Raw genomic sequence first — 18932 nt, forward strand, 5'->3', positions numbered from 1 at the left:
GGGAATTGGAAAAGATTTACAATGATTAAGTGAATGGTAGTCTAGATTAGGCATTTTTCTTTGCTTTTTTAAGCCCACTAACTGTTTGAGATTTTGTTTCACTAACTTTAACTTCACTCTAGCATATAGAGTACTTTTCTTGTGTTGTATGGTAGGAGGAAGAAGAGGTGAATCTACCTCCTTTGATTCTGAACCAGAGAGAACTTTCTTGAGGTTAAGAAGAGAAGCAAGAGGAAAGGGGGTAACTGGTGAAGAGGACTCAGAAGAAGAGGATCAAGTCATAGAGGGAAATCTGCCTAATCCTCCTGAGGAAGTTGCTAACAACAATGGACCACCTAGAAGGGTGTTGGCCTCATACACTATTCCTAATCCAAGGCATTATGGAAGCAGCATACTCACCCCAAATGTCCATGCTAATAACTTTGAGTTGAAGCCCCAACTCATCACTTTGGTATAAAATAATTGCTCTTATGGAGGGGGCCTCTTGAAAACCCTAATCAACACTTGTTAGTTTTTCTGAGGATATGTGATATGGTTAAGACAAATGGAGTGCATCTAGACATCTACAAGTTGTTTCTATTTCCATTCTTCTTGAGGGATAAGGCAACTCAATGGCTAGAGACATTTCCCAAAGAAAGTATCAATAATTGGGATGATCTGGTACGCAAATTTTTAGCCAAGTTCTAGCCACCTCAGCAGATCATCAAGTTGAAAACAGAGGTTCAAACTTTTAGACAATTGGAGGGGGAGTTATTGTATGAAACCTAGGAAAGATATAAGGCATTAATGAGAAGATGCCCACTTGACATGTTTAGTAATTGGATTAGACTCCAGAACTTCTATGAAGGCTTGACTTTAGAAGGAAGAAGGGGACTAAACTACTCATCAGGAGGATCACTCAACATGATGAAGACTACTGAAGAGGCCCAAGACCTCATTGAAGTTGTTGCAAACAACCAATATTACTACTTATCAGAGAGGCATCATAACTCAACCCCAAAGAAAGGTATGATGGAGCTTGAAGGTGTTGATTAAAGAACCAATTGAAGTTAAGAAAGAAGGAGCACCACAACAAGAGCTGAAACCTCTGCCTCCTCATCTTAAATATGCGTTCCTTGGTGAAGAGGATAGCTTTCTAGTGATCATTAACTCTACTTTGAGTAAAGAAGAAGAGGAGAAACTCCTTGTTGTATTAAAAGCTCACAAAGATACCTTGGGATGGACCATTGATGATTTGAAAGGCATAAGCCCTGCCATATGCATGCATAAGATACTCTTGGAGGAAAATTCTAAACCAGTGGTACAACCTCAAAGAAGACTAAACCTCACAATGAAAGAAGTTGTTCAGAAAGAAGTGATGAAGCTTTATAAGACTGGGATCATATACCCCATCTCTGATAGCCCATGGGTTAGTCCGGTTCAACTGGTACCCAAGAAAGGTGGCATGACTGTCATTGTCAATGAGAAAAATGAGCTCATTCCCACAAGAACAGTGACAGGGTGGAGGATGTGTATTGATTATAGGAGGCTGAATGATGCCACACGGAAGGATCACTTTCCCCTCCCTTTCATTGACCAAATGCTTGAAAGGTTGGCCGGCCATGCCTACTACTGCTTTCTGGATGGGTACTCTGGCTATAACCAAATAGTAGTTGACCCCATGGATCAAGAGAAGACCTTCTTCACTTGTCCCTTTGGAGTCTTTACATATAGAAGGATGCCACTTGGATTGTGCAATGCCCCAGCTACCTTTCAGAGATGCATGTTATCCATCTTCTCAGATATGGTAGAAAAATTTATTGAAGTTTTCATGGACGACTTCTATGTTTTTGGTGATTCCTTCAACACCTGCTTGCACCATCTTACCCTAGTCTTGAAAAGGTGCCAAGAAAGTAATTTGGTTTTAAATTGGGAAAAATGCCATTTGATGGTACCCAAAGGAATTGTTCTTGGTCACAAAGTTTCAAGAAAGGGTATAGAGGTTGGCAAGGCAAAAGTAGAGATTATAGAGAGACTTCTTTTACCAAATAATGTGAAAGCTGTTAGAAGTTTCTTAAGGCATGTTGGATTCTATCGAAGATTCACCAAAGATTTTTCTAAAATAGCTAAACCACTAAGCAATTTGCTGGTGGTGAATAATCCTTTTTCTTTTGATGTGTAAACATGCCTTTGAGATTCTAAAAGCTAAACTCACCACATCACCAATTATCACACCCCTAAATTAGGAATTGTCTTTTGAACTCATGTAGGATACAAGTGATCTTGCAATTGGTGCTGTGCTGGGACAAAGGAAGGACAACAAGCACCATGTCATCTACTATGCAAGCAAAGTATTGAATGAAGCCCAAAAGAATTATACCACAATAGAGAAGGAATTATTAGCCGTAGTATATGCATTTGATAAGTTCAGGCAATATTTGATTAGATAAAAAAGTTTAGTTTACACTGATCATGCTGCCCTTAAGTATCTAATGTCAAAATAGGATGCCAAACCAAGGCTAATTAGATGGATACAACTCCTACAAGAGTTTGACATTGAGATAAAGGACAAAAAAATGCGAGAATCAGGCTGCTGATCACTTATTAAGGCTGCCACAAGGGACAAGTCAAGACACCTCCCAACCAGTGAATGAAAGTTTTCCAGATGAGCACCTCTTGCAAATTCAACAAGCTCCTTGGTTTGCGGACATGGCCTACTACAAAGCATGAAGGAGTATTCCACAAGAGTACACAAAGCAACAAGTTAAGAAGTTGCTAAATGAGGCTAAGTTGTTCTTGTGGGATGAGCCCTTTCTATTCAAAAGATGTCCGGATGGAATGATTAAAAGATGTGTGCTAGAGGTTGAAATGAAGGACATACTATGGCATTATCACAATTCAAGCTAACGTGGCCATTTTGGAGCTGAAAGGACTGCTGCAAAGGTCCTCCAAAGTGGATTTTACTGGCCCTCTATCTTCAAGGATGCTAGAGAATTTGTAAGCCAATGCAATGAATGCCAAAGAATAGGAGGTCTGACAAAGAAGAATGAGATGCTCCAGAAGTTCATTTTGGAAGTGGAACTATTTGACATATGGGGGATTGACTTCATGGGCACTTTCCCTCCATCCTACATATTCAAATACAACCTGGTGGCAGTAGAATATGTTTCAAAATGGGTGGAGACAATAGCCACCACTACATGTGATGCTAATGTGGTTCTGCAGTTTCTAAGAAGGAACATCTTCACTAGGTTTGGAGTACCAAAAGGACTTATAAGTGATGGTGGGAGCCATTTCTGCAACAAACATCTGAACACTCTCCTTCATAAATATGGAGTGACTAATAAGGTGGCTACACCTTACCACCCACAGACAAATGGCCAAGATGAGCTTGCAAACAGAGAGCTAAAAAGAATTTTGGAGAAAATTGTGGGAGCAACAAGAAAAGACTAGGCAATGAAACTGGATGATGCACTTTGGGCATACAGAACGGCATTTAAAACCCCTATAGGGAGGTCTCTTTTCCAACTAGTGTAGGGTAAAGCCTGCCATCTTCCTGTAGAGCTTGAACATAAAGCTTTCTTTGATACAAAACTCCTTAATCTGGATGCTCATGCAGCCGGAGAGAAGAGATTATTGCAGCTCAATGAGTTAGAAGAGTTCAGACTTGAGGCATATGAGAATGCTAGAATATACAAGGAAATAGCAAAGAAGTGGCATGACAAGAGGATTGCACCCAGGACATTTGAACCAGGCCAAAGAGTTTTACTTTTCAATTCAAGATTTAAGATTTTTCCTGGGAAGCTTAGATCCAAGTGGACTGGCCCATATACCATCACCAGAGTATCTCCTCATGGTTACTTAGAACTACTTGATGAATCCTCAAAAGAAACATTCACAGTTAATGGTCATAGGGTAAAGCTCTACCTTGGTGGTCCATGGATCAAGGAAGAAAGTGTACATATGCTGACATGAGCAAAGAAGTTGCAACGTCAAGCTAAGGACGATAAACAAGCGCTTCATGGGAGGCAACCCATGTATAGTATCTCTTTTAGTTTCTACTTTATTAGTTAGAAATAAATGGATGATTCATATGCACATAAAGGAACAAAAATCAATTTTGCATGTAACCTATGATGGACACCAAATTTGGTGTGAATATAGGCACTCTAGTATAGCGTATCAGTATATGAGCATGAATTAAGTCTATCAAAGTGAGCCAATTTATTTATTCTTCAACATATAGTCACAAACTAAGTTTAGTGTCCACATAAGCTACACACATGCTGAATTTCAGGCTACATTTAGATTCATTCACTTTAGGCACAAGAAGGCAACCGAAAATTACTTTTCTTTATGACTTTTGAAACATAGTTCATTCTAGTTGTAGTATAGTTCACCCTATTTCCCGCCATCAACACTGGAAAGGAATTTGAAGCTTTTGTCTTCTTGTTGCATGAAAAGTTGAAGGAAGAAGTGATAGGGGGAATCTAAAGGCTAGGGAATCTCGGACACACACAAGAAAAGAGGAGTCACATATGCCTTGGGTCTTGTGCATTGGGAAGAGCACCTTGACATGCACTAGCTAGAAGATTCATGCTCCCCATGCCATGATCGAACTATCAAGACCAGACCTCTACCATAAATATCACCCCAACCAACCATAACAACCATCAATCCTTGCTATCTCTTCACTCCTACATATAAGTCATTCATTCCCACCACACTCAATCAATCCTCACCATCCAAAATCCCACCAAGCCGAACTCAATTCCCTCACTAGCTTTGCTTCACAAACTCAAGCCTCTGCCTTAGAGTTACTAAACAACACGCATTCTCCTTTCTTAATCACACACCTCTACTTCATTCATCACCATTCCCTTGTCCTAACCATGCATACTTCCTCTTTATTCACCCTTCTTCACAATCACTCCCGTTCTCTTACATCTCATCCTCTAAATCGTTTATCCTAAGCTTCACTCATAGATTTTCCTTGTATGCTTGAGGAGAAGCATCCCCCTAAGTTTGGTGTTGGGAGATTCAACCTTTTCATTTGAAACTCAATGGCCTCATCATCAAGAGCTAAGAAGGGAAAGAACAAGCAACCTGTGGAACAACCCACATTTGATGAAAGAAGATTCAAGTCCAAACACAATGAGCGCACTTTCTTTGGGTGGATGATAAACAAGGATGTTATCCCAGAGATACCTTTCAAGATAAAAGGGGAAGAATACACTGAGATACAAAAAGAGATTCAGAAAAGAAAGTGGAAACTCCTCTATGATCCACCTCAAATAGTGAGCATGAAGAACTTTACAAGAGTTTTGTAAGGGGAGTGGAGGTTGATTTCAGCCCAAGCTTGATCAATAGGCTGTTAAAAATCAAGCCTAAACGGTTCAAACAACCCAGCTATGAGGAAAGGGTCAAAAATGACACAAGATGTGAGGACATATTAAGTGATTTGTGCGTAGTAGGCAATGATTGGGTGAGAGATTCACACGGACTCCCAGTCAAACTTAGAAGAGGTGATCTCATACCTGAGACAAAAGGATGGCATGACATAGTGAGGAGATCACTACTCCCTACTTCAAACAACTCCGAAGTAACAGTGAACAGAGTTGTAATGATTCATTGTATCATGAAAGGAAGGGAGGTTAATGCTGGAGAAATTATAGCCAAAAGCATCATTGACACAGCTGAAAAGGTCAAGCATGATAGTTGGCTAGGGCATCCAAGTACTATTCTTCGCCTATGTGAAGAGGCTGGGGTGCCACTTGATGAATTTGAAGATACAGACATAGTGTCCATTGGGAAGCCTATCACTAAGGAAAGAATGGAGTATGTCACTACAACCCAATTGGAGAGGAGGCCACAAAGAAGAAGGAGAAGAAGGGAGGCAATACAAGAGGAAGAGCAAGAAGAAGCAGAAGAGCCAAATGCTCTAAACATGAACCAACTTCAAAATGCATTAGAGGGAATCACCCAACAGTACTCGCAAATTCAACAAAGTCAAGAGGAACAAGCTCAACAACAAAGAGACCTCTGGCAAATGATGGATCAGCAAAGAGGAGTTTAAGCTCAGTGGATGGACCAATAAAGAGAGTTTCAAACTTATATGATGGAGCAACAAAAGGAGCAATATGCCAAAATATATGAAGCCATCAACAACTCAGCTGCTGAATATGAAAAATCCATGAGTAGGGTGTAGTAATGCAAGAGCAGGCTCAATAAAGGGAGTTTCTCCAAGAGATGGACAAATGGCAAAGTGCCTTCTACAAGACACAAAGTGAGTACAGAATGTTCAGGGAGGCAAGACATAGAAATATGGTTGAGTATGATATGTGCACTCAAGAAAAACTCAATTATGTCTGTGGAACACTGCCAGTGTTGAACCCACAAATCAAGACATTTGGAGAAGCTCACAAGGAATTAGAGGAACAAGAGATTGCAAGGGTGAAATTCAATGATCAAAGGTTGAGAAATAAGATGATAAGCACAGGAATATGGATAGCAGAGGAAGTCCTGCCAAAACAACAAGAAGAGGCAAGAAAGAAGAAGAAGGAGGATCCCAAGAGTAAAGGAAAGCAATGAGAATCAAGCAAAGAAAAGGGACACAAAGCTTAAAGGTGGTGAAGTTCTTTTTTATTGCTTTAATGAATAAAGAAGATGTATGTCTGAGATATGATATGCCTTCTAAGTTTCCCTTTTGTTCGCATAATATGCACTTTCATATTTGATGTTTGCTTTATGTATCACTTACATGCTTGGAATGTATGCTTGTCTTAAGTCTTGTTTAACTGAATAAAGGGGTTGTTATGAACAAAAACAAAGAGAAGTATAGCTTAGGAGGAATAAGTAGGTCCTATGAAAGTGGCGGTATATATGTTGTCATTGTGAATAAATCATGGCTCAAGAGATTTAAAAGGGGATAAGATGCTTGCTCACATAAGACTAGTTGGTTGAGGGCAATAAGACTCTAGAAATTAGAAGTACAAAGATCCTTGACAATGAATTAATACATAGAAGATAAAAATAAGAGCAAAAGAAGAGAATAGAAACAAAGAGAAGAACAAAGATTGAAAGGCTAGGCATCAATGACAGAATTTTGGGTATGTGTCTGTGGTGTTTGTGTTAAGGGACATACTTGGGTAAGTAAATCTGAGGGATGCTTTATCACCCGGTAACTTAAGTTACCTAACTCGGGATTATCGATTGAAAACCCATCATCAAGAGTAGCCTTATGACAGAACATTTAGTAACCCAAAGAGGTGTTGAAAACCACTATCCAAATAGAACTTCAAGTTATATGCTGTGATTGAATGTGTTAAGGAGAGAGGCTTGAGTTAGTAAATCCTAAGGAGTGTTTCAACACTTAACAACTTAAACCAACTGGTTTGGGATTGTTGATTAAAAGCTTATGATAAAAAGCCGCCTTAAGACAGGATATTTAGCTCAAATGAAATCAAGAAGCTTCAAAAAGAAAAAAAAATAAAGAAGAGAACAAGTTGAGAATTGTGTACTAAAGCAATGAAAAAGAGTCTAACAAGATTAACCAAGCTAGTATTGAAGCAAGTGTTTTAACTAGAGAACTTAGATGAGCCTTGAGTATTTGCATTAAACAAATGATTTCACTAATGAGGATGATGGCGGACTCCATGAAAGAATTCTTCTTTGTTGTTTCATTCAACTCTTGCATTCTAATTTGTGTCGTGTTCTTTTATCTTTTGCTTGAGGACAAGCAACATTTTAAGTTTGGTGTTGTGATGCATTTGCATCTTAGCTAGATTAGCTTGTTAGTTTAGTCAGTTTTAGCTTAATTTCATTCATTTTCTTTGAAATAAACAAGCACTTTGATGAGTTTTACCTTCATGCATTAAAGTACCAAGAACTAGGTGAATTTTGGTCAAATTCATGCAAGTAATTCAAGGAATGTATATATGAATTAGTATGAATAAATCTCTTGAAATTGATTGCATAGAACGGAAAAACTTTGAGGCAAGTTCTTTGGTTAATGATAGGTGGTGGAGCAAGAAAGCCCTGGAGTAAGAAGGAAGCCACTAAGGGCATTGCGAACTCCAACAGCACGTTGCCAACGCCAATGAAGGCTAGTGATGAAGTAAGGAAGCCCTGGAGCTAGGAGGAAGGAAATTGAAGACGTTGCTAACTCCAACAGGGCGTTGCCAACTGATAATGCCCAATTGCACGGGTTTGGATTTTCACACTAAAAATAGGAATTGACGTTGCAAGTATAGTCCAAACCCAACAATTGATCATCAATCAAATTAAAATCAAAGGATGTCACAATCGATACAAAAATAACTGAGAGTATTAAACTCCCAGGTCGTTCTCCCTAGGAGTTGCAATTAAGTGTCATTATTGGCTATGAGAGAACAAAGGGGATTGATGAAAAGATTGCAAGAAATGTGAAGTGCAAGGAATGCAAATAAGCAAGAAGGTAACTTGACATGCAAGAAATTAAAAGTCAAAGCAAGTAAAGCAATGCAAATGTAAATTAAATACCAAAATAGACTCTTGGTGAGAATTGGATAATGAGGGGTTCCTATCCTAGTTGTGGACCACAAACATGGTAATTGTGTGTGGATTAATCCTAATTAGTCAACCCTACATCGAGGATAAGTCAACTAGGCATAATTAATCCCAATCCCTAAGTCCTAAGTCAACACTAAGGGGTCACATAGAGTCAATGGAAACCAAATTAATTAACAACCCTCACACAATGTGGAATGGATATCCACAACTCAATTTCACCCGAAACCACACAATTTCCCAACCAAGAGTGTAAAAGACTAGGCTAAAATCCTACCAAGCATTTTATCAAACACTTGGTAGGCATAGAAAGAAATCATGATAAAATGACAAGAAATAATAAATGCTACAACTACCAAGCAAGGAAAATAAAGATAGCAACTCAATAAAGCAATACAAGAGGCATGAAAAATAAATTTGCATTAAATGTAAATGAAAGTAACAAGAGTGCAAATACATAAAAGTGGAAAAAATAGAGAAAGTGACAAGATAAAGTAATGAAATTAAGACAAAAGAATAAGGTAGAAGAAACTAGATTAAAACAAGAATTAAAAAGAGAAATCACAAGGAAATTAAACTAAGAACCCTAATTTCTAGAGAGAAGGGGGAGCTTCTCTCTCTAGAAAACAACCTACATAATGCTAAACAAACCCTAATTTCTCCCCCCTTTCACATGGAGTGAGGCCTTGTCTAATATAGGAAGAATCAGCTTCAGAAGATCCAAAAATTGGGCTTTGGAGGCCCAAAAATCACCCCCAACAATTTCCATTAAATGAGTCACGTGCTGGGACCTGTGCATACGCACAGGTGTGTGCATATGCACACTTGCTGATTTTCTTCTTGTGCGTACGCACAGGAGGTCGTGCATACGCACACATGGCTTTGTGGTTCTTGTGCGTACGCACAGTAGGTTGTGGGCACGTACACTCCAATGTGTGCTTCTCCTTTATTTTCTTCATGTTTTCTCCCTTTGTACATGCTTCCTTCCACTTTTGCCTTGCCAAAGTTGCCTCTGGGACTTAAAATCACTCATCAAACAGGTCATGGCATCGAATGGCATAAAAGTGGGATTAAAATCACTAATCTAAGCTCAAAATAGCATGCTTTCACAATTAGGCACAATTTAGAGAGAAAACACAAAAGCATGCTATTTACATGAATAAATGTGGGTTATGTGATAAAATCCATTCAAATCAAACCAAAATATATCGTCAAATATAGATTCATCAATTCCGCCACACTTAAACAATAGCATGTCCTCATGCTAATCACAATCAAAGGAGAGGGATAAAGGGGGAAAGCAATTTATTCAATACAACTAACTGCATGCAACCACGCTAAATGCTATCTATATATATGTACACTATGGTTCCTATTTAGTTTGGCAAAAAACAAACAAGAGATTCCAATTTATCCAAAACAAGCCTTAGGGCCAAGGCAAAGAATTAATGCACTATGATCAATGCCCAAAGAATTGAATTAAGATTTTCAAAACTAACCAACAAACAACTTGCAAGAAGATACAATATAGGGCACTAGAACATAGAATTGAGCGATCGAACCCCTAACCAGATGTGTATTCACTCAATTCGCTCAGTGTTTAGGACTTAATCACTCAATTCTCTTTTAATAATATTTTCAAGGATTTGCCTCTCATCTAACAATCAACAATTATTTAGTGCATGCATACAAATATCAATAGGACTTTTCAAGGTTGTAATGGGGCTAGGGTCAAGGTAGGATGCATATGGTCAAGTGGGCTAGAATTTGAATCTTTGATCAACTTAAGCTTCCCACCTAACCTATGACAACCTATACAATTCAAAGCTAACCTAACTACCCATTCTCCACTTTTTTTCATCCACTCATGTATTCTCTTTTTGATCATCACACATATGCATTGATTCTTATTGACTTCACTTTGGGGTATTTTGTCCCCTTTTTATTACTTTTCTTTTTTTTCTTTTTCTATGTATTTTTTTATTTATCTTTCTCATTTTTTTCTTTTTCAAACTAAAATATATACAAGAACATCAATGCATATGGTTTAACATAATCCATACATGAGTATATACCCGATTTCCAATATTTTGACAAAAATATAAAAATGCCATTTTATCCCAACCAATATTCCCAAACTTCCCAAACTTGAATGATAAACACACTCACTAGCCTAAGCTAATCAAAGATCCAAACAAAGGACATTTATTATTTTTTTGCTTAAGGTTTATGATGTGTTAAAATTGAGAACAAATGGGTTTAGCATAGGCTCAAAGTTGGCTAACAATGGAGGATGAAGGGTAAGTTATTTGGATAAGTGAGCTATTAAAACAATGGCCTTAATCATGTACATGCATTCATACACAAAATAATTGACATATAGAATCATGCAAATCAAAGATCACAATCATAGAAGGATTTTATAACACACAAGAACAAACTTCATGGTTGAAGATGCGCAACCATACAATTAAGGCTCAAATCTCACAAGGTATGTTGTTCTAGCTCTTTTTCTATGTTCTAGAAAAAAGGATACTTCAAGCAAGTTGAAAGAAAACAATTTCATTTCAATCAATGGCATGCCCTAAAAGGGATTTCATAAAAATTTCTTGTTGTTTTTACCAAACTTATTCAATCTAACATGCACATGTAAGTATTTACTATCATAATACTATGAGCATTAAAGAAATATATACAAACAAACCAAGCAAAGTGCAAATAAGAACAAAAATTGAAGAAAAAGAATAAAAAGAATATTACAAAGTGTCTAAGAAGAGAAATTTTACCCCTCTTAAAGATGCCGATCCTCCCCCACACTTAAATAATACACGGTCCTTCGTGCATGCACATGATCCATTATTGAAGGACTATGAGGCTCCACCTTTAGCTGGTGGGCTTCGAGGGTTCCGGTTGCTTTGTAAAAAAATAAACAACAATTTTGGAAAAGTAAGATGTGTGCGGTATGATAAAAAGCAATGTGTATACTCTAAATGCGCGCACAATTTAGAACACAACACATTTGCTAAGCGAAACGTAAACCACATAATCAAAAGAAATGATATAGTCCGCAATTAAATAGCCTAGGTTGCAAGTAAAGAATAAGCAAAACTTAAGGCACAAGCAACCTACAAAAGTGAATTGAGTATTTGATATTGGATATTGAAATTGTGCAAGTGAAAGTGCAAGATTGATATAAAATAGCACAATAAACAACAACTAATCCCATAATGAACGGAAACTCCTTATCCATCATGGAACATAATGAAAAAAAAGTCACATGGGAAGGTACTTGTTACAAAAGTTATGAGCTTGATAAAAATCAAGTTAAGTCACTCATACAAATGCAAAGCATTAACAAGAAACAAGTACCGGACATGTGATGAATTTGATATGCAAATCACGATGAACAAGTAATTTCAACTCAAATCACTTAATTCAATGCACTTATATAATGTATCCTAGTGGTACAATCAAAACATGAGTATCCAAACCCACTAGGTACTAGTAAATTAAGGCAAAGTATAAGTGGATTGGTGGAAACTTCAAGCAACAAGCAATCCAATTAAGCATTGAACAATACTTGCAATTTATTGACTTACCAAGCAAGTAACCCAAAACTCATAAAATTACTAGAATGAAAAATGAAATATGAACAAAACTTAACAAGAATAAGCAGAAAATAGGGTGGAAGGGGAAGAAAAGAGAGGAAGAGAAAAGAAAAGAAGAAGAGAAAAGAAGCATAATAATGATAAAATAGAGCCGTGCGTACGCACAGGTACGTGTGTGTACGCACACTTTGAGGAAAAAGAAAGGTGTGCGCTCGCACACTCTATGCATCGCTTCTGGCAGAAGAGGGATTAAGAAGTGTGCGTTCGCACAACTGTGTGCGCACGCTGGTGCACGGAATTATGATCATACTTTTCACAACTCTGCACAACTAACCAGCAAGTGCACTGGGTCATCCAAGTAATACCTTACGTGAGTAAGGGTCGATCCCACGGAGATTGCTGGCTTGAAGCAGGCTGTGGTTATCTTGTAACTCTTAGTCAGGAGATTAGTGATAAAAATGATTTCTTTTGTAAAAAGTAAAAGAGCATGAAATGAATGATACTTGTGATTTAGTAATGAGGAACAGGTTGAGGTTCCGGAGATGCTCTGTCGTCTGAATCTCTGCTTTCCTACTGTCTTCTTCTCTAAACACGCATGGCTTTTTTCCATGGCAAGCTGTATGTTGGTGGATCACCGTTGTCAATGGCTACCATCCGTCCTCTCAGTGAAAATGGTCCAGGTATGGTTTCTGTACGGCTAATCAATTGTCAGATCTCTCGTCTTGGATAAAAAATAACAGGCATAACTACCGCACGACTAATCATCTATCGGTTCTCACTTGTGTCAGAATAGGATCTCTCTATCCTTTTGCACACTGTCACTGCGCCCAACATTCATGAGTTTGAAGCTCTTCATAGTCATCCCGTCCCAGATCCTACTTGGAATACCACAGACAAGGTTTAGACTTTTCGGATCTCAGGAATGCTGCCAATTGATTCTAGCCTCTACCACAAAGGTCCTGATCTCACGAGTTTGAATGATCTTTTGTCAGGAGATGCAAGTCAAACTCGTGGATTAGAAACCCAAGAGATACGCACTCAAGCTGTCGCCCAATGACTACATTGAGCTCAGATAAAACGGAAGTGGTTGTCAAGCACGCGTTGATAAATTTAAGAATGATGATGAGTGTCACGGTTCATCACATTCTTCATATTGAAGTACGAGTGAGTATCTTAGAACAGAAGCAAGCGTGATTGAATAGAAAATAATAGTAATTACATTAATCCATTGAAACACAGCAGAGCTCCCCACCCCCACCTATGGGGTTTAGAGACTCATGCCGTAGAAGATACAATATGAGATGTAAAATGTCATAAGTTCCAAAATGAATCTCTAAAAGTAGTTTTTATACTAAACTAGTAACTTAGGTTTACAGAAAATGAGTAACTAAGTGCAGATAGTGCAGAAATCCACTTCCAGGGCCCACTTGGTGAGTGTTTGGGCTGAGCTTCCAAGCTTTCACGTGCATGTGCCTCAAATTGGAGTTAAACGCCACCCTAGGTGCTAAAATGGGCGTTTAACACCAAGAAGTGTGCCAATTCTGGCATTTTTTACGCCAGAAAAGGGTCTCTAACTGGCGTCTAATGTCAGTTTGGGCCATCAAAACTCGAAAAAAGTATAGACTATTATACATCGCTGGAAAGCCCAAGATGTCTACTTTCCAAAGCAATTTAGAGAGCGCCAATTGGGCTTCTGTAGCTCCAGAAAATTCACTTCGAGTGTAGGAGGGTCAGAATCCAACAGCATCTGCAGTCCTTTCTCAGCCTCTGAATCAGACTTTTGCTCAGGTCCTTCAATTTTAGCCAGAAAATACCTGAAATTACAGAAAAATATACAAACTCATAGTAAAGTTCAGAAATGTGATTTTTGCATGAAAACTAATAAAAATATACTAAAAAGCAACTAAAACATACTAAAAACTATGTAAAAACAATGCCAAAAAGCGTATAAATTATCTGCTCATCACAACACCAAACTTAAATTGTTTCTTGTCCCAAGAAACTAGAAACAAAATAGGATAAAAAGAAGAGAAAATATAATAAATTTCAAAATATCAATGAAGCTTAGTTCCAATTAGATGAGTGGGACTAGTAGCTTTTTGCTTCTGAACAGTTTTGGCATCTCACTTTATCCCTTAAAGTTCAGAATGATTGGCATCCATAGGAACTCAGAATTCAGATAGTGTTATTGATTCTCCTAGTTTAGCAAGTGGATTCTTTAACACAGCTACTTTATGAGTCTTGGCTGTGACCCTAAGCATTTTTTTCCAGTATTACCACTGGATACATAAATGCCACGGACACATAACTGGGTGAACCTTTTTAGATTGTGACTCAGCTTTGCTAGAGTCCGTAGTTAGAGGTGCCCAGAGTTCTTAAGCACACTCTTTTGCTTTGGATCACGACTTTAACCACTCAGTCTCAAGCTTTTCACTACTTTTTTTGCTTGCTTTTTCTTTTTATTTATTTTTCTTTATTTTTCACCATTTTTTCATTTTTTTCGCAAGCTTTGTGTTTTTCACTGCTTTTTCTTGCTTCAAGAATCAATTTTATGATTTTTCAGATTATCAATAACATTTTTCTTTTTTCATTATTCTTTCAAGAGCCAACAATTTTAACATTCATAAACTTCACTATAAAAAATATGCACCATTCAAGCATTCATTCAGAAAACAAAAAGTATTGCCACTACATCAAAATAATTAAACTATTTTCAAGATAGAATTCGAAATTCATGTACTTCTTTTTCTTTTTTAGAAAATATTTTTCATTTAATAAAGGTGAAAGATTCATGGAATCATTCATAGCTTTAAGACATAGACACTAGACACTAATGATCATGCAATGAAGACACAAACATAGTCAAAACATAAAGCATAAAAACCGAAAACAGAAAAGAAAATAAACAAGGAGATTAAAGAACGGGTCCACCGTAGTAATGGGGGCTTCTTCTTCCTCTTGAAGAACCAATGGAGTTCCTGAGCTCCTCTATGTCTCTTCCTTGCCTTTGTTGCTCCTCTCTCATGACTCTTTGGTAAGGTCCATGAGTGAGCTCTCTTGTTTGCTCCATCCTTTTTCTAGTGATGGGCTTTTGAGATGAATCTCTCCATCTCCCATGACTCGGAGTTGGAAGCAACTACCTTCCCTTTCCTCTTCCTAGAGGTTTCTCTGGCCTTAGTTGCCATTAATGGTTATGGATAAACAAAAAGAAGCAGAGCTTTTTTTTTCCACACCAAACTTAAAAGGTTTGCTCGTCCTCGAGCAAAATAAGATAGAAGGGAGTAGAAGAAAAATGATGCAATTAATTTTGAAAACTTATTACTGTATACAAGAAAAATTAAAAGGAGTTGAAAAGAATTTGAAAAGATATGTAAGTTTTGAAAATGTTTTGGAAGGAATTGAAAAGAATTGAAACAGAAATAAAAAGAATTGGAAAGATTATTAATTTTTGAAAACAGAAATTGAAAGATGAACGTTTAAAATATGTTTGATGCAAAAAATTATGAATTAAAACATGAAAAATTAAAAAAAAATCAAATTGGAAACAAAATTACCTCCCTTGTGTCATCCTGGCATTAAACGCCAGGAATGCTATCCATTCTGGCGTTTAATGCCCACTTGACTGCCTCTTTTGGCGTTTAACGCCCAGCCAGATACCCTGGCTGGCGTTAAACCCCAGGAATCCTTCTTTACTGGGCATTTTTCTGAACGCCCAGAATGCTACCTATTCTGGCGTTTAACGCCCAGAATGATACCTTCTCTAGCGTTAAACACCCAGAATGATAGCCATTCTGGCGTTTAACACCCAGTTTGCCACCTTTACTGATGTTTAAACGCCAGAAAGCTTCTTTTCCATTGGCTTCTCTGTTTTCTATTCTGAACTCCTCTATTACTCTGTAAACCTCTGCAATTGACCATAAACCTTAAAAATAAATTATATTAAACTTGTATAAGTATTATTTAAATAACAAAACCTTCGCTAATGGCTGGGTTGCCTCCCAGCAAGCGCTTTTTTACTGTCTTTAGCTGGACTTTACTGAGCTTTAATCTAGTCTTAGTCTTGAGCACTCTTGCTTAACATTGCCTTCAAGATAATGTTTGACTCTCTGTCCATTAACAATGAACTTTTAGTCAGAGTCAATATCCTAAAGCTCTACATATCCATATGGTGACACACTTGTAATCACATATGGTCCCTTCCACCGGGATTTCAATTTCCCATGGAATAATCTGAGCCTAGAGTTAAACAGCAGAACCTTCTGTCCTGGCTCAAAGACTCTAGATGACAGCTTTCTGTCATGCCACCTTTTTGCTTTCTCCTTATAAATTTTAGTATTTTCGAAAGCATTGAGTCTGAACTCCTCTAGCTCATTCAACTAGAGTAATATTTTCTCTCCAGCTACCTTAGCATCAAGATTTAGGAACCTGGTCGCCCAGTAGGCCTTGTGTTCCAGTTCCACTGGCAGATAACAGGCTTTTCCATACACAAACTGGTATGGAGAGGTCCCTATAAGTGTTTTGAATGTAGTTCTGTATGCCCACAGAGCATCGTCCAGACTTCCTGCCCAATCCCGTCTATGGGTATTTACAGTCCATTCCAGGATTCATTTTAGTTCTCTATTTGAGACTTCAGCCTGCTCATTTTTCTGTGGATGATATGGAGTTGCCACTTTGTGGTTAATTCTATATCAGATCAGAGCAGAGTCAAGCTGTTTATTGCAGAAATGGGTGCCTCCATTACTGATCAGTACCCTAAGGACACCGAACCTGCTGAAGATATGCTTCTGAAGGAACTTCATCACTGTCTTAGTATCATTAGTGGGTGTTGCAATTGCCTCTACCCATTCAGATACATAGTCTATTGCCACCAGAATATAAGCGTTTGAATATGATGGCGAGAAAGGCCCCATGAAGTCAACACCCCATATATCAAACAATTCAATCTCTAAAATCCCTTGCTGAGGCATGGCATAACTGTGAGGTAGATTACCAGCTCTCTGGCAACTGTCACAGTTACGTACAAACTCTCGGGAGTCTCTATAGAGAGTAGGCCAGTAGAAGCCACATTAGAAAACCTTTGTGGCTGTTCGCTCACCTCCGAAATGTCCTCCATATTGCGATTCATGGCAATACCATAGGATCTTCTGTGCCTCTTCTCTAGGTACACATTGGTGCACGAAAATTACAATCACACTTTTGCAATCCACACAACTAACCAGCAAGTGCACTGGGTCATCCAAGTAATACCTTATGTGAGTAAGGGTCGAATCCCACAGAGATTGTTGGTTTGAAGCAAGCTATGGTTATCTTATTATTCTTAGTCAGGATACCGACAACAGTGTTTTCTAAGTTCAATTGTAAAAAGTGAAAGGGCATAAAATAAATAATTGTTACTCAATAATAGAGAATATGTTGGAGTTTTGGAGATGCTTTGTCTTCTGAATTTCTGTAACATAATGCTTCCTCACTTTCATAAATGCAAGGCTCCTTCCATGGCAAGCTATATGTAGGGTGTCACCGTTGTCAATGGCTACTTCCCATCCTCTCAGTGAAAATGGTCCAAATGCTTTATCACAGCACGACTAATCATTTGTTGGTTCTCGATCATGTCGAAATAAGATCCATTGATCCTTTTGCGTCTGTCACTATGCCCAACACTCGCGAGTTTAAAGTTTGTCACAGTCATCCAATCCCAGAATCCTACTCGGAATACCACAGACAAGGTTTAGACTTTTTGGATCCTCATGAATGCCGCCAACAATTCTAGCTTATACCACGAAGATTCTAATTAAGGAATCTAAGAGATACTCATTCAATCTAATATAGAATGGAGGTGGTTGTCAGGCACACGTTCATGGATTGAGGAAGGTGATGAGTGTCACGGATCATCACCTTCTTCATAGTGAAGTGCGAATGAACATCTTAGATAGGAACAAGCATGTTTGAATGGAAAATAGAAATAATTGCATTAATTCATCGAGACGCTGCAGAGCTCCTGATGGACGAAATTGTGATCATCAACAATAGCTCCAAAAACTTGGTGCTCTCAAACTTTGTCACAACTCCGCACAACTAACCAGCAAGTGTACTGGGTCATCCAAGTAATACCTTATGTGAGTAAGGGTTGATCCCACAGAGATTGTTGGTATGAAGCAAGCTATGGTCTTCTTGTAAATCCCAGTCAGGCGGATTCAACTATATTAAGAGATTATTGGATTTTCGAATAATAATAATAAATTTAAACAGAAAATAAAGATAGAGTTACTCATGTAATTCAATTATGGGAATTTCAGATAAGTGTTTGGAGGTGCTGTGTTCCTTTTGAATCTCTGCTTTCCTACTGCTTTTATCCAATCTTTGTCACTCCTTTCTATGGCAAGCTGTATGTAGGGCATCACCGTTGTCAATGGCTATATCCCATCCTCTCAGTGAAATTGGTCCAAATGCTCTGTCACAGCACGGCTAATCATCTGTCGGTTCTAGATCATGTTGGAATAGAATCCCTTGATTCTTTTGCGTTTGTCATCATGCCCAGCAATCGCGAGTTTGAAGCTCGTCACAGTCATTCAATTCTGGAATTCTACTCGGAATACCATAGACAAGGTTAGACTTTCCAGATTCCCATGAATGCCGCCATCAATTCTAGCTTATACCACGAAGATTCTGATTAAGGAATCCAAGAGATATGCGCCTGGTCTAAAGTAGAACGGAAGTGGTTGTCAGTCACGCGTTCATAGGTGAGAAAGATGATGAGTGTCACGGATCATCACATTCATCATGTTGAAGTGAAACGAATAT

The 18932-nt window shown here is 38.1% G+C and overlaps 1 protein-coding gene across 1 annotated transcript; it reads left to right on the top strand.

The window, feature by feature from the left end:
• The first annotated feature begins 3030 nt into the window (after positions 1-3030).
• LOC107494826 (uncharacterized) lies at positions 3031-3954 on the top strand. The gene is made up of 2 exons (XM_016115862.1): positions 3031-3408; positions 3517-3954. Exons 1-2 carry the CDS (start codon positions 3031-3033, stop codon positions 3952-3954), a joined length of 816 nt encoding a protein of 271 aa, XP_015971348.1.
• The last annotated feature ends 14978 nt before the right edge of the window (positions 3955-18932 follow it).

The sequence above is a fragment of the Arachis duranensis genome, chromosome 1 (genome assembly GCF_000817695.3).
Source record: "Arachis duranensis cultivar V14167 chromosome 1, aradu.V14167.gnm2.J7QH, whole genome shotgun sequence".
Taxonomy (NCBI): Eukaryota; Viridiplantae; Streptophyta; class Magnoliopsida; order Fabales; family Fabaceae; genus Arachis; species Arachis duranensis.